The sequence below is a fragment of the Phycodurus eques genome, chromosome 17, assembly GCF_024500275.1.
Source record: "Phycodurus eques isolate BA_2022a chromosome 17, UOR_Pequ_1.1, whole genome shotgun sequence".
In the NCBI taxonomy this organism is placed as follows: domain Eukaryota; kingdom Metazoa; phylum Chordata; class Actinopteri; order Syngnathiformes; family Syngnathidae; genus Phycodurus; species Phycodurus eques.
The window spans coordinates 9,678,048-9,691,406 of record NC_084541.1 but is presented as its reverse complement, the minus strand read 5'-3'; the positions used below and the strand labels follow the sequence as shown (position 1 = coordinate 9,691,406).

The following is a 13,359-nucleotide window of genomic DNA, read 5'->3' as shown; positions in this document are numbered from 1 at the left end:
CGTGTTTGTGTGTGTGTGTGTGTGTGTATGCACAGTAAAGTGTGTCTGATGGTGGACATGGGGTGGTAAAAAAAGCTGCATGCATGTGGTTTTAAATGGTAATGTAAATGAAGCAAACCAATTCCATATGCTTGTTATTATAAGCAATACATACATCCATACAATACATCCAGAAAGTATTCAGTGGTTGACTTTTTGCACATTTTGTAATATCCCTAATGAGGATAAGCGTTATAGAAAATGAACAACTTTTTTTTTTTGGGAGATTTTAAAACATTCTAAATCACGTTTCTTTTAATCATAAATAAATTTGGGTGCAGTGCAGTACACTGAGTGGTTAGCATATCTGCCTCATGGTCTAGAGTTCCTGGGTTCAAATATCATCTGAGGCCTTCTTGTGTGGAGTTTGCATATAGATACTAAAAGCTACACAAATGGGGAGGGGGGGGGGGGGGGGGGGGGGAATAATCAACATCTATCAATATGATCCAGTGCAATTCTACAACATTACAGAACAGAACAATAAACAAAATTAGTTAAGTGACTACCTCTCTGACAGTGCCAATCAAAAACACCTCTTATATTTTTGTTGCAGGTAACTTTGTTGTAGACATTGAGTAGAAACATGGAGTGGGACTTCACACTCGCTCTCCATCAAGAGCTATTGATCTTAACTACATTCATGAGCAATTTTGACATTTAATTGTTGGAATTTTGTGATTTGATATTGGCATTCTGGATAAGTTTTAATTATTGAACATCGTAGTGTTGCATGCACTGAACACCTGTCACGTGCTTGATAAAGCTTGTTTGCCCTTTATGACAGTAAATCTGACAATGTTATGGAGAATGAACTGAAGCCTCCCTCAAACATCATGTTGACTGTGCACACATAAGAGAATTAGCACGGAGCATTTGGTTGCTGCTAATGTAATATGACTTATGTGTCCATTGCATTTGCATGACCTGTTGACATGTCACTGATGTGTGCTGCGTAAACTCCATGTCAAGTGTTTGTTTTTATGTTGTCTAATTGTATAACAGCACAGCTGTAAAGCAGGAATTCGTCAATGGCTTCTTCGCTTTCCAACTGAATCAATCCATTTTGATTCATAATGCCTGTGAGTGTTGCAATAGCCTATTCATAACGCAGCATGTTACTGACGATTGTTCCACTAGATTGATATTTGTAAAAATGGTAATGTCTACTGTGCTTTGTATGTTTGTTTAGTAAATAAACAAATCAGATGGTGGTGCCATTATTTTATTTAAAAACAGAATGACTGTGTTTGGTCACATTGTTCTTTTATTACACTTTACAATGAAATTAACCCTTCCCATTCATTCTCTACATTCACACCAAGCACATTAAGTAAAAAGTTTTTATGACATGATTCAGTGAGGACATTTCTTTCATTCGGTCACGCATTGATGTCCAGTATGAAGAGGAAAAACAGCTATGAACCGCTTCCAAGACATTGAAATAACATCTTAGACAGATGACACAAAAACACGATTCCTGCCAGTAAACACCCCTTAAGAGTACACACATACATGCACACACTCGTAGGCCCACGCACAGACGCAAGGTCCTTAAAGGGTCCGTATATTAAAAGGTACACTGTGTAACATTTTCAGTTGTTTACCGGCCAAAACTGATGTCTGCGTTTACAAATGTGTTATCACTGGTGTATTGTGGCTTCGGCTAGTAATTTGAGACATTCTCGTAAGCAAATAATTTGTGATTTATTTATACACAAGCGTGGTGACCCAGTTGGGGAGCACCATGACAGTCTGCCATGTTGAAACTACGGCCGCCGTAAGAGGACAAGCACTACCAACGCGGAAATTCATTATGCGGCAATTCAGGGCAAAGATTGAGACACTGGACGAGAAGATCATCTTATTACCACACACCTGCAAATCTGCACGACTGCAGCAGCATACTGCAGGACCACAGATATGCAATGGAGACAGGTATGATTAAAAAGCAAACACACATGCAACTTAGCGCCGCGTACCTTCGTCCAAATGATGTGTTCCCATTGCTCGCTAGTGGGCTTCATCGTGTTAAGGTCCTGCATCCACCAGTTGGTAACATGAGATGCTAATGATTTGGAATTTTTAAACTGCTCCGAAGTGTAGGCACACCACACACGCACACAACGGAGGCACTAGGTCCGGCCGGTCGCTGCTCCATTCTGTATTTAGGATTTTGTACAGTTCCAAACCATTTAAACTGGTCTGTGGCTTCATGGTCTAGTTTTTCTTTGTAAAATCCCAATCTGTTTCTTGCATTTTAATATGTTTTTCAGTCATGGAAAACACACAGCGATTGTACAGCCTGCTCAGTAAGCTACTGCGGCAGCCTCAACCCACAATGCAAAGCGGTTTCCAAGCCCTATTTCATTCCGTTTTGTTAGACCGTGTTGTTTACAATAGGCAGGATAGCACGTTAGGGCCAACTGTCACGGATTAGTCTGTGCTCCGACAAATTTTCCTATCTTCGAAAGGTTACTGTTGTTGCCATACGTGTTTGGAAAATTAAGGCGTGAGAATGCACTATTCGTTTAGATGTAATACACAATTTCAACAATAGATGGGAGTAATTATGACACAGTGTCCCTTTAAGACAAATACTTCAAAACACGCAAGCACGCACACACAGCAGCTGTGTCAAGTCAAGGGGGAGGGATCCTGTTGTATCTGAGCGAAGCTGAGGTTCAAAGGTCAGCCGTGGCTGCGTGTACGTGGCTGCTTTTGCCGCCTCGGCTTCAAGATGACATAGCGCCTGTAGCTAGTGTGGTGGTCGGAGAGGAAGGGGATGTAAAATGCTCTGAAGATCGGAGAGGACCTGAAAGTGGAGAAAGCGGCCGTTTTAAGATTAAGGTTATTTCCTATAAGTGGAATTTGGTTTTTAATTTAAGCAAAAATATCCACCCATAGAATAGGAAAGTTTTACGTGGATTCCTTAAAACATGTAAACATAGCTTGCCTCAAAAACCCCAACCAATGTCTTAAAACTCAAGCATTTATACTACCTATATCAATAGAATCGCAGTATTTTTAATTTTAAGTTTAACAATGATTACTCAAACAGTAATACAATCTCAAGTTACCTTTATTAAGACTTAAAAGGGGTGGGGGAGCGATATTTGCAGCAGGCGAAATTCTCTTGCGCAAAAACTGCCTGGTTAGAAAAGATCTGAGATATTTGATTATGGTTAGATTTAAGTTTTTGCAGTGGATCGTCTGTAAAGTAAATAATATTCAGTAGCTGCCTCGATTTTATTTATGGCTTTTAATTTATGTTCAGTTTTTTCATATATTTATTAGTAAGGTAAACGCTTTGCACAGTGCGCAGAACAGTGACTATAAATACAATAATTAAATAATTCTTTTTAGCAGAGGGATGAAAAACTTTTCCTATTAGGGGCCATTTCATTTTTTTTTTTTAAATATATAAAATTGTCCATTATCAAATTGCTGAAAACATATGATGATGTCCTTCGTTTAGAATGGAGTTCTATTCCGATGTTAGCAACTAGAGATGAAACAGTGTAAGATACATATACCGATAAACTATGTTGAAATTCCAAATCAGCAGTATTTTAGTCTTTTAAAAGCTTGACAATAGCCAACTTCAATTTATGAGTTAGAGCTATACTGTGAGCTCAAACTTCATCTTGAAATCGTATTCAAAATCTTAAAATTGACCCAAATCTGTTTGTGTATGTGGTAGCCTGATGGAAAATAAAAAAGAGTGAATTTTGTTAAATTATGTCTATTCCTCAAACATTTTTAATTTAAATTGTAAAAGATTGTCAAAATATTTGATTAAAAGAAAGATAATTAAAACAAAGCTTTACTAGAGTCCCATCACCATTAAATACATACAGTATGATGAAAATTAAAGGCCTCTCTCATCTCTTTAAGTAGGAGAACTTGCACAATTGGTGGCTGACTAAATACTTTTTTGCCCCACTGTAACATCTTTTGTCATTTAAAGTAAATTTTGCGGGGTCTTGTAAAGAGGTTTTTTTCAATAAACAGTTCCTCTGAGGTTTCATTAGTTTTTAGAATTGCACTAAACCACTTTTACATTTTTTTTAAAAAAAATAACCGTGTAGTAACAGGTTGGTAGATCTGCGTGATGAATACCTGGAAGCCTGAAGAAAAGGCTTATAGGCAATGACGTTCCACTCTTCTTTGTTGGCTGCGTAGCGTGGTTCACGTGGCGTTTCTTCTTCTGTGTCGAGGTCTACCAGGTAGTGGCAGTGCCGGATGTCCACCTGTATGGAGCCATCATTACACACTTGGTCATGTCACTGACAGCTCATAAAGATTCCATGTAGCGGGGAAAGCACGTCTTACATATCTGCTGGGCTCCTCCAGATTTTGATCGTTCATATCAGCAGGTATGAGCTGCGTGGCCAGAGGACCCGAGGCGTACGGTTTAGGAAGTTGACCTTTGAACTCGCTTTGGATGAAGTGTAGTTGCCAACTGGAGATCAGGAACAGGAAACGGTGACACTTGTTAAGCTATAAGCGTACATAATTTAATGGTCATTCAAAAAAATGTACCTTGTTCGGGAAAAGTAACAATAAATGATCAACTTATTTTTAGTGATGAATGAATAATAGAACATGAAGGTTAAAAGTTTCATGTTTTGAATTAAACTACTAAAATAAATGGACTATTCTACAATGCGGTTTTCACATTTATTGAGCTGTACCTACATTATATTGCAATGTTTACAATGATGTGTTTTCTTTACTTCAAGCAATGAACTTTGCGCTCTTTCTGTACTTTGGCAACCTGGCAAGGTATAAAGTTCGGACTTAACTGCACTTGCTTCTGGTTGCTGCCAATGGAATCTATTATGCCTCCAATGCTTCAAAACGTAACGACTACACAACTTAACCATATCGATGTGAATCTATCCATCCATCCTTTTTCTCCAGTGCTTGTACTCATGAGGGTCATGGGTGAGCTGGAGTCTATCTCAGCTGACTTTGGGTAAGAGGTGGGGTCACCGTGGACTTCTTTTGACAAATACCTATTCACCCCTATGCACAATTTAGAATCTACAATGAACCTAAAGCACGTTTTTGGAACGTGAGAGGAAGCCTAAGGACCTGCAGCAAACCCATGAAAGCACAGGAAGACCATGCAGCTTCCAAAGAGGATTTGAGACCCAGAACTGCGAGGCGGACGTGTTAACCACCTGCACTTCCCTGATGTCAATTTCTATCATTAAAATATAACATGAAGAACAAATGCCTATAGCTAGTCTTATAGGTTGGAATCGTGACTACTGACTTGTGAGGAAGAAGGAAGCTGCTCGGGAAGCGGTACCACTCCTTGCCCACGCACACGCTAACTGGTCTGCCTTCGGGGACCGTGTGCAGAGTCGTGTCCTTGGCGATGTGAAGAAACTCTGGGTATAGGTCTAGAGGGGCGTGATAGCCTGTAGGGTGGGAGAGAGAGCAGGGAACGAACAAAAGTGAAGCCCACTGAGACACAAAGAGCCGTGTCCACATACTCACACACCCACCTCTGAAGAGGGCGACGGTACGAGATAGTGACACCACAGCAAAGACCACAACCGCACTAAGCGCCAGCCAATTGGAGGACACAGTGTAGTGCTCCAGTCGGTAGCGCTGGAACAGGAAGTGGTAGCATTTCTGCAGGAAGAAAAAGGAATGGGAAACCGATCGTCACCCTTCGGTGGAAACGACGGCTGTAAACCCACCTGTAAAGACGAGAGGGCCACGGCCCCGCTGAGGCAGATGAGAGGGTAGATGGGAAAGAGGAAGCGCTCTTCTTTGTGAGGCCGGGTGAAGAAAACCAACATCCACAGGTACATGGGAGACAGAGTCAGCCAGTAGGGACGGCCTAGGTTCTGCACTGCAGAAAACACACAATGCATGGAAGCAAAAGAGCAGGTACCATCAAAGAACCATCATTTTCTCACACACCCAAACACATAGACCCACACGCATCCACCCACTCACTCATTGTCACGCACACACACACACACACACACACGGACATACTCAATCACTCACCATTGAACTTGTGCAGGAGCGTCTCCATGAGAGCAGTGAGCGGCAGGGAAAAGAGCGCCAGAACAAACACCAGGTTGAAGTTCAGGGCCCCGTTCAGAAAGTAGAAGTGCCACGGCTCCGTACCTTGGAAGAAACCCCACGCAAAAGATGCTCTACATTCCAATTTAGGGTCAGAAAATCTGTTAAATGCGCATTTGAAAAGACTTCAAACATGCTTCCCGAACAGAATCAATGAACACTAGTAGAGTTGTACGATATGACGTTTATGTCATTGGTTTTGTGTTTTAGTCACTATCAAAAGACAAAGAATTGCTTGCACCAGATTTAGCATCTTATTTCCATCTGTAATACATTTATCCTTTCATTTTTTCATTAAAATCATTTATAGCTCAGCACACAGCCAACATGGCATCCATCTATCTAATTGTATACAATATCCACCCACACGACTATATTCTTCTTCGTTTCATATCTAGTACATCTCTTATCTACTGTACTCACTCCTTTTACATGGTGCCCCAAAAGTTAAAACTGAGATATCACAGTCAAGCTTTCAGAACAAGATGAGAATCTCGTGTTCCTGTAACAGTTCATTTATGAGAACTTTTACTGGATAAAATTGAGGCATAATTCAGTGTTACTTGAAACACTGTGTTGTATTTATCTTAATCTTTTGCATTTTATTCCTTGAAAAGTGGTTATACTACCAGATATTTTCAATGGTATTTCTTTAGCCACTGCATTTTGTGTTTTAGTCTTATAAATGTTTTTTTTTTCCTTTTATTGTGTGGCCGATATAAAATATGTATTTTATAAATAAATGACTATGGCACGGTGGACGACTGGTTAGCGCGTCAGCCTCACAGTTCTGAGGACCGGGGTTCAATCCCGGGCCCCAGCTGTGTGGAGTTTGCATGTTCTCCCCGTACCTGCATGGGTTTTCTCCGGGCACTCCAGTTTCCTCCCACATCCCCAAAACATGCATGGTAGGTTAATTGAAGTCTCTAAATTGCCCGTAGGTTTGAATGTGAGTGCGAATGGTTGTTTGTTTATGTGTGCCCTGCGATTGGCTGGCAACCAGTTCAGGGTATACCCCGCCTCCTGCCCGATGATAGCTGGGATAGGCTCCAGCACTCCCGCGACCCTTGTGATGATAAGGGGCTCAGAAAATGGATGGATGGATAAATAAACAGCGAAAAGATCACAGCAAATTTAATTTAATTTTATCAAAATATACATCGTTATCGGGATATAGAATTACCTGTAACAGGATATACATTTTTGTCCATATCACACACCTCTACGCACTGGTCACGACACAATCTGATGCACTAAGTAAGTTATTAAGTAATGCATTCACAACACAATTATTGGCTGAAATAGCTGTTAATATAGCTTGCCTATTGGCTCTAACTTGGTGGTGTGTGTGTGTGTGTGCGCCAAATGAAATGTCTGATGACATTTTGAATCAACCATCCATCCATTTCTATAAGACTTGTCCTCATTAAGGTCACAGATGAGCTGGAGCCTATCCCGGCTGACAAAGTTCGAGAGGTTGGGTACACCCTGAACTGATCGCCGAGCAATCAGAGGGCACATATAGATAAACAATCATGCATACTAATGGACAATTTAGAGTCCTAATTAAACCGAACATGCATGTTTTTGGAATTTGGGAGGAGAGCCGGAATGCCTGGAGAAACCCCACAAAAGCAAGGGGATAACATGGATACTCAAACCTTTGACGTCCTTGACTTTGAGGCTGATATGCTAACCACGAGTCTCACGTGCTAAATTGTATTGTTGGGTGAAGGCTCCCTCTAGAGTCCATAGAACGCCATCCAGCTTGAAACTGAGCTTTCATCCATTCTCCGTACTGCTTATCCTCACTAGGGTCACGGGTGTAAATGAATATGTAAAAAGAAAAAAACAACAGCATTTACACCTCCTCAAAGGTCAGCTAACGTGGCTTAATTTTAAATGGGCATGATGCCACTGCTTACTTTATGCCTGGTGCTTGTGCCAACATGATAAAATAATATACAGCGGTGTGTGTTAATTACCATACAGATCGGGCCCATGTGGTGTGAAGACATTATACAGTAGAATATTGAGAGGGGCTACCACCAGTTTTCCATAAAAGAAAGAGTCCACTGCCACCAAGGGACCCTGAAAAAAGACCAAATAATTACATTTTGCACAGATTAAAGTTGACCTCATTTGGACATTAGTCTTTCACTGGTAATATGTTCAGTCAAATTTTTCTTCTTTTTTACCAGCAGTAGCAGCAGAGCAACAGCTGTCCAGGTGATAAAACATTTCCACTGTCTCTTTATCACAAGCAGGTCAAACGCAATTGGCACCCTGCAGAAAAAACGCAGCAAAGTAGTAAATGAAAAAAGTTAATTTTAATGAACAGGTTGTAAGTAGGCAATCTGTTTGATGAGAGTACCCAATTACAGCAGAAAAGGGCCAGCCAACGATTGCGCCGGCAGCTACCCCCATAATGGCTAAAGGCGTGGAGTCCTGGAACCAACCAGTCATGGCGACCAGTGTCGTATACATGCAGAAGGAGGAGGGCAGGAATGCTGCGGAAGTGAAGGAAACAAGGATGAGGAATCATGGCACCAGAAACACACACACAAAAAAAATTCTGATAAATATTAACAACCTGCAGATGAGCTGAACATTCCGGTGCTCAGGACAAGAAAAGCCAGCATCAGGCGGCCGACGTGCAAGCCGAATTTCTTGCAAACGGCCCTAGACACACACAGCAAATGCTAATCGACACTATATTAGTATCTGCACTCACCAGACAGCTTAAGAGGTACACCGGCACAATCTAATGACATCCTACAATGACATGTAAGCTCAAGTTTCCATTATACTGATTGTATTTTGCCCCGCCGATGAAGCTAACTCAGGTAAACATCCATCCATCCATCCATTGTTATCCTGGTTAGGGTCGCGGGGTGCCGGAACCTATCCCAGGTGACTTCGGGTGAAAGGCGGACTACACCCTGAACTGGTCGCCAGTCAGTCACAAATAGACACGGACAACCATTCAAAGTCAGGCAAGTGTACCACTACACTATCACTGACTCTAAGGTAAACAAAAGATTAAACATTTCTCCCTAATAGAAGTTATAATTTATTCATATTACTGCAAATAATTAAATATTAATAATAATAAGGACCACTTTGTGAGTGGAGCGAGTGGTTGCGTGTGAGGCAGGCAAGCAACGAGGATGGACTGCCAATGAGTAATAAGAGATAATGTTGTGCTTTTAAAACATGAAAACGGTGAAGAAAAGGGGAGTTCAAGCTGTTTAGTTGTTCATATTAGTGTGATTGATAGATTGTGTCGACCCAAAATAGAGGTGCATTGATTTCAGTTGATTAATTCAAAAAGGGAAATGCATAGATTCATTAAACATGGATACTTTGCAGAAAGCCAGTTCCCAACTATTTTCTGTATTAAAAATCATTTGGATTGTGTCTTATATAATATTCTAATTTCTTCAGATGGTGAAGTTTGGTATTTCATTAGCTATAGGTTATGATGATCAAAATTAGATAATCCAAATATTTTACTCAATGTGTATTAAATCTATGTGATACACAAGTTTCCCTTCAAGAATTGACATACTGAAATAAATGAAGTTTTCCACAATATTCAAATGTATTGAGTTGCACCAGTATTTTGGCAAATGTATCAAGAAAGAATGGAGACTTTCAAAATGGTCTTTTCTTTAATATTTACAGCATTTTATTTACTTCCGTTTAGGGGGAACCTGTGCAAGCACTTTGCTTTTCAGAAGCAAAATTTATCTAACATAAATTTAGCAAATGTTTCATTTGGCCTTCCAGTTAAGTGCTTAAAGCAACAATAAATTATGTCCAAATTGTACTTATTTATTTAATTTGACAATCATTCAGTGGTGACAATTGTTGCTTAAATTAATACTAATTCAATATTTGGGAATTAATCATTTCTGATATGAGAACCCCTTAACTTTTAATTGAGAACCCCTGTCTAAAAGAGTAAATAAGGCTCATTACTTGACAGGTACACAAGGGAGAGCTACAGGTCCACACGTTGTCACATAAACCAAGGTGTTGCGTATAAAAGAAGATTATGAACTCACTTGTAGAAATAGAGCTCACAGGCACAGCAGCAGAATGCAAGGACACATCGCACAAAGTAGAACACCAACACCTGCAACACAAGAGTTAACACACGGCTTGCTCCGTCCTGCATGTGTTCTCGTGTGATGTCAGACGCAGAACAATTACTCACCTTGCTTGTTTGCAGTACATGGGCGTGCAAACAGGCCGGGAGAGCGTGAAGCCACAAGTAAGTGTAGGACCTGATGGCATACAATGGCGAGTATTCCCACGTTTGCATCCCTGTGCCATAAAGCAGGTAGTGCATCTGTCAGAAAAGAGTCATCACAACTATTATGCACATTAACAGCTTAAGACGACTAAAGAGTAACCTGCAAGCAAGTAAGAAGTGTTGCAAATATAAAATTTAACACAGTGCCCAGGCATTTTAATAACATATCTGTGCTATGCTTTCTGCAAAATAACCCAAGAATAAAGAATTATATACATTATATACAGTGAATCCCCGATATTTGCGGGGGATATGGAACGACCCCTGCTGCCAATACCAAAAATCTGCAAATAATTGACAGCCCCCTGAAAGTTTTTTTAATTGCATATACGTGCCGCAAGATGGCCATAAAAAACTAAATTTTTCACAATATGTCACCGTTAAGCACCATTAGTTTTTTCCCCCCCCCCTCTAATACGCACAGGCTCCCAGTAGTTGAAGGTCTCATCGCAGTCGGAGATGTTGCTTAGCAACGCTGCGCAGAAGCGTGCCGACAGCAAACATTTGAATGCAGTCGAGCCTTCCGGGGCCCATACTTGCCCACCGCGACTTATTGACCTATGGAAGAAACACATGCACATTAAGAGTTGTTTAATACCTAAAGGGGCGGCACAGTGGACGACTGGTTAGCACATCTACCTCACAGTTCTGAGAATCTGGGTTCAAATTCAGGCTCGCCTGTGTGGAGTTTTCCTGTTTTTCCTGTGCTGTTTTTTTTACTATGGGTACTCCAGTTTCCTCCCTACATCCCAAAAACATGCATGGTAGGTTAATTGAAGACTATAAATCGCCCTTAGGCGAGTGCAAATGGTTGCTTGTTTACAGTATATGTGCCCTGCAATTGGCTGACAGCCAGTTCAGGGCGTACCCCGCCTCTCACCCAGAGTCAGCTGGGATAGGCTCCAGCACACCCGCAACCCTAGTGAGGATAAGCGGTATGGAAAATGGATGAATGAATGAATACCTAAAAGGTACTTTACTGGGGTATTTATCACCAGCCACAACATTAGGTACACCAGCACAAACCATTCATCCATTTTCTCCTGCTAAGGGTCACAGGGAGAAACCCATGCAAGTACAGGAGGAACATGCAAACTCCACATAGGAAGGCGGGACCTGAGATTCAACCTCGAACCTCAGAACTGTGAGTCAGACGTGCTAACCACTGTGTCACTGTGCTGCTTGAGCACAATTCAAGGAATTTCAAATCAATAGCTGTAAAGTACAACCACAGAACTAAGCACCTCCCTGACATTGTCAAGACAAATGTTTTGCTTCATATTCCTATTTTTTATACAGTTTTGTCTCATATTGGATTTATTTAGATTTTAAATTATGCAGATGTATCTATTCTAATGGCATGTCTGGTACAGGTAAATGCAATAGTACCGGGTGCTTCATCAATGTTATATATTAATTCAAGTTCATTTGAGGTTCCCCCCCCACACACACAGCTTCTATAGTTCAAAGCATGGCCACGCTGATGTGCACAGTTCGCACCAATAACATGGGTGCCAAACAACCCGAGCTAGTTTACAACAGCACAGTCGGTGTTGCCAAATTGGTTACTTTGCACTTACGCTTTAGCGACCTTCTAACCCGTCAAGTGATTATTTAAAAAGCTACTAACAACTTTAATTCCCACCAGGAAACAGACAACATGAGCATAAATTCTTCTTTGCTATCATAGGTAAAAAACAAAGAGCAAAATTTCATCATCATATGCTTTTTCTAAGCAAAGAGAGATGATCAATTAAAATCGGAAATGTTTATTTTTTTATTTATTTTAACCCCATATCACTCAGACCTACTTCAAAATACATGTTATATCTGAATTCTTAACCTACTTGACTTTTACATAATACAGCGTATACTTACTATTAATGTGTCAATAGCTTAAATTGCCCCCTTTAAGCAATAAAGGTTTATATAAGTAGTGCTACTCAAGCATTTCTCCAGTTTCACACATCATTAGATGAGTTCAATTAACTGGCTCAAGCGGTGCAGCTTAGTAAGGATCTTGACCTGAGTGACACGTCACCTTAAAAGTGAGATCAAATTCAAACAATATTTAACATTCGTGATGGCACAATGCAACGTACGGTGTGTCGATGGCGTGCCAGAAAGGCGACATAATTATCAGCGAATGTGCCATACATAAATCAGGCAGCGGGGGAGAATGGAGATTGAATGAAGATGACCAGCCCACTTGACGTCAACAATGCTATTGTTTCAGAAGTGGGAAAACACTGGATCGAAACTGATTGTATATATGGTTTTCGAGCGAGCATTCATAGCTGCTGCAACGAAACTGGTATGAGAGTCCCTAGGTGGCTAGCTTTGTAGTTCTCCTGCCCGAGCTGCCAGTCAACCCGGGGATGGACATAACACCAGCGGCGTGTCTACTGTCCCTCGTCCCCGCCTCCTACTCACTCTTGCCGAGTCTCTGTGACTTTGCTCTCATCGCCCCCTTTCTCCTCTTTCGGCGTTCGAGCCTCTGTGGAGACGTTGACGTTATTCGCATCTTGTCTGCTGCCTCGTCTACTTCGCTGGCGGAGCGCCTTGGCCGCCATGTTTCCCGACGAAGCTCCTCCGAGTCGCCCTTCGTTTATTTCCGTCACCGCTTGGCTCGGAACACGAACGAGAGCCGCTGATTGGTCAATAACATCCGCAATCGTCACGCTTGCGATGAAATGTTTCTCTATGCTGCTTAAATAGTTGGAAACCTGGGGTCGTGTAGTATCCCCCAGAATTGGACCGGTGTTGCGATATCTCAGAGATTTTTTTAAATGAATGTTTTAAATCAGTGGTAGTGACAGTGAAATATGCATATTTCAGGGGATTTTTATTTAGAAATGCCACATCAGATTTGTATGGGACCTCTTTTG

General features: G+C 41.1%; 1 protein-coding gene across 1 annotated transcript; it reads right to left on the bottom strand.

The window, feature by feature from the left end:
- Positions 1–1,255: 1,255 nt before the first annotated feature.
- On the bottom strand, positions 1,256–13,087 carry alg9 (ALG9 alpha-1,2-mannosyltransferase). Its single transcript, XM_061703043.1, has 15 exons — positions 12,905–13,087; positions 10,894–11,029; positions 10,373–10,507; positions 10,221–10,291; positions 8,744–8,832; positions 8,525–8,660; positions 8,349–8,436; positions 8,136–8,241; positions 6,073–6,195; positions 5,757–5,911; positions 5,559–5,688; positions 5,324–5,471; positions 4,375–4,504; positions 4,162–4,292; positions 1,256–2,854 (listed from the first exon to the last, which is right to left on the bottom strand). Exons 1-15 carry the CDS (start codon positions 13,042–13,044, stop codon positions 2,731–2,733), a joined length of 1,842 nt encoding a protein of 613 aa, XP_061559027.1. The 5' UTR covers positions 13,045–13,087; the 3' UTR covers positions 1,256–2,730.
- Positions 13,088–13,359: the final 272 nt, after the last annotated feature.

Coding starts and splice junctions, on each gene's coding strand:
- alg9 (XM_061703043.1), bottom strand. CDS start 13,044: ATGGCGGCCAAGGCGCTCCGCCAGCGAAGTAGACGAGGCAGCAGACAA. Junction 8,833..10,220: donor TGTGAGCTCTATTTCTACAA/GTGAGTTCATAA, acceptor GTGTGTGTCTAG/GGCCGTTTGCAAGAAATTCG. Junction 8,242..8,348: donor TTGCTCTGCTGCTACTGCTG/GTAAAAAAGAAG, acceptor GTCTTTTTTCAG/GGTCCCTTGGTGGCAGTGGA.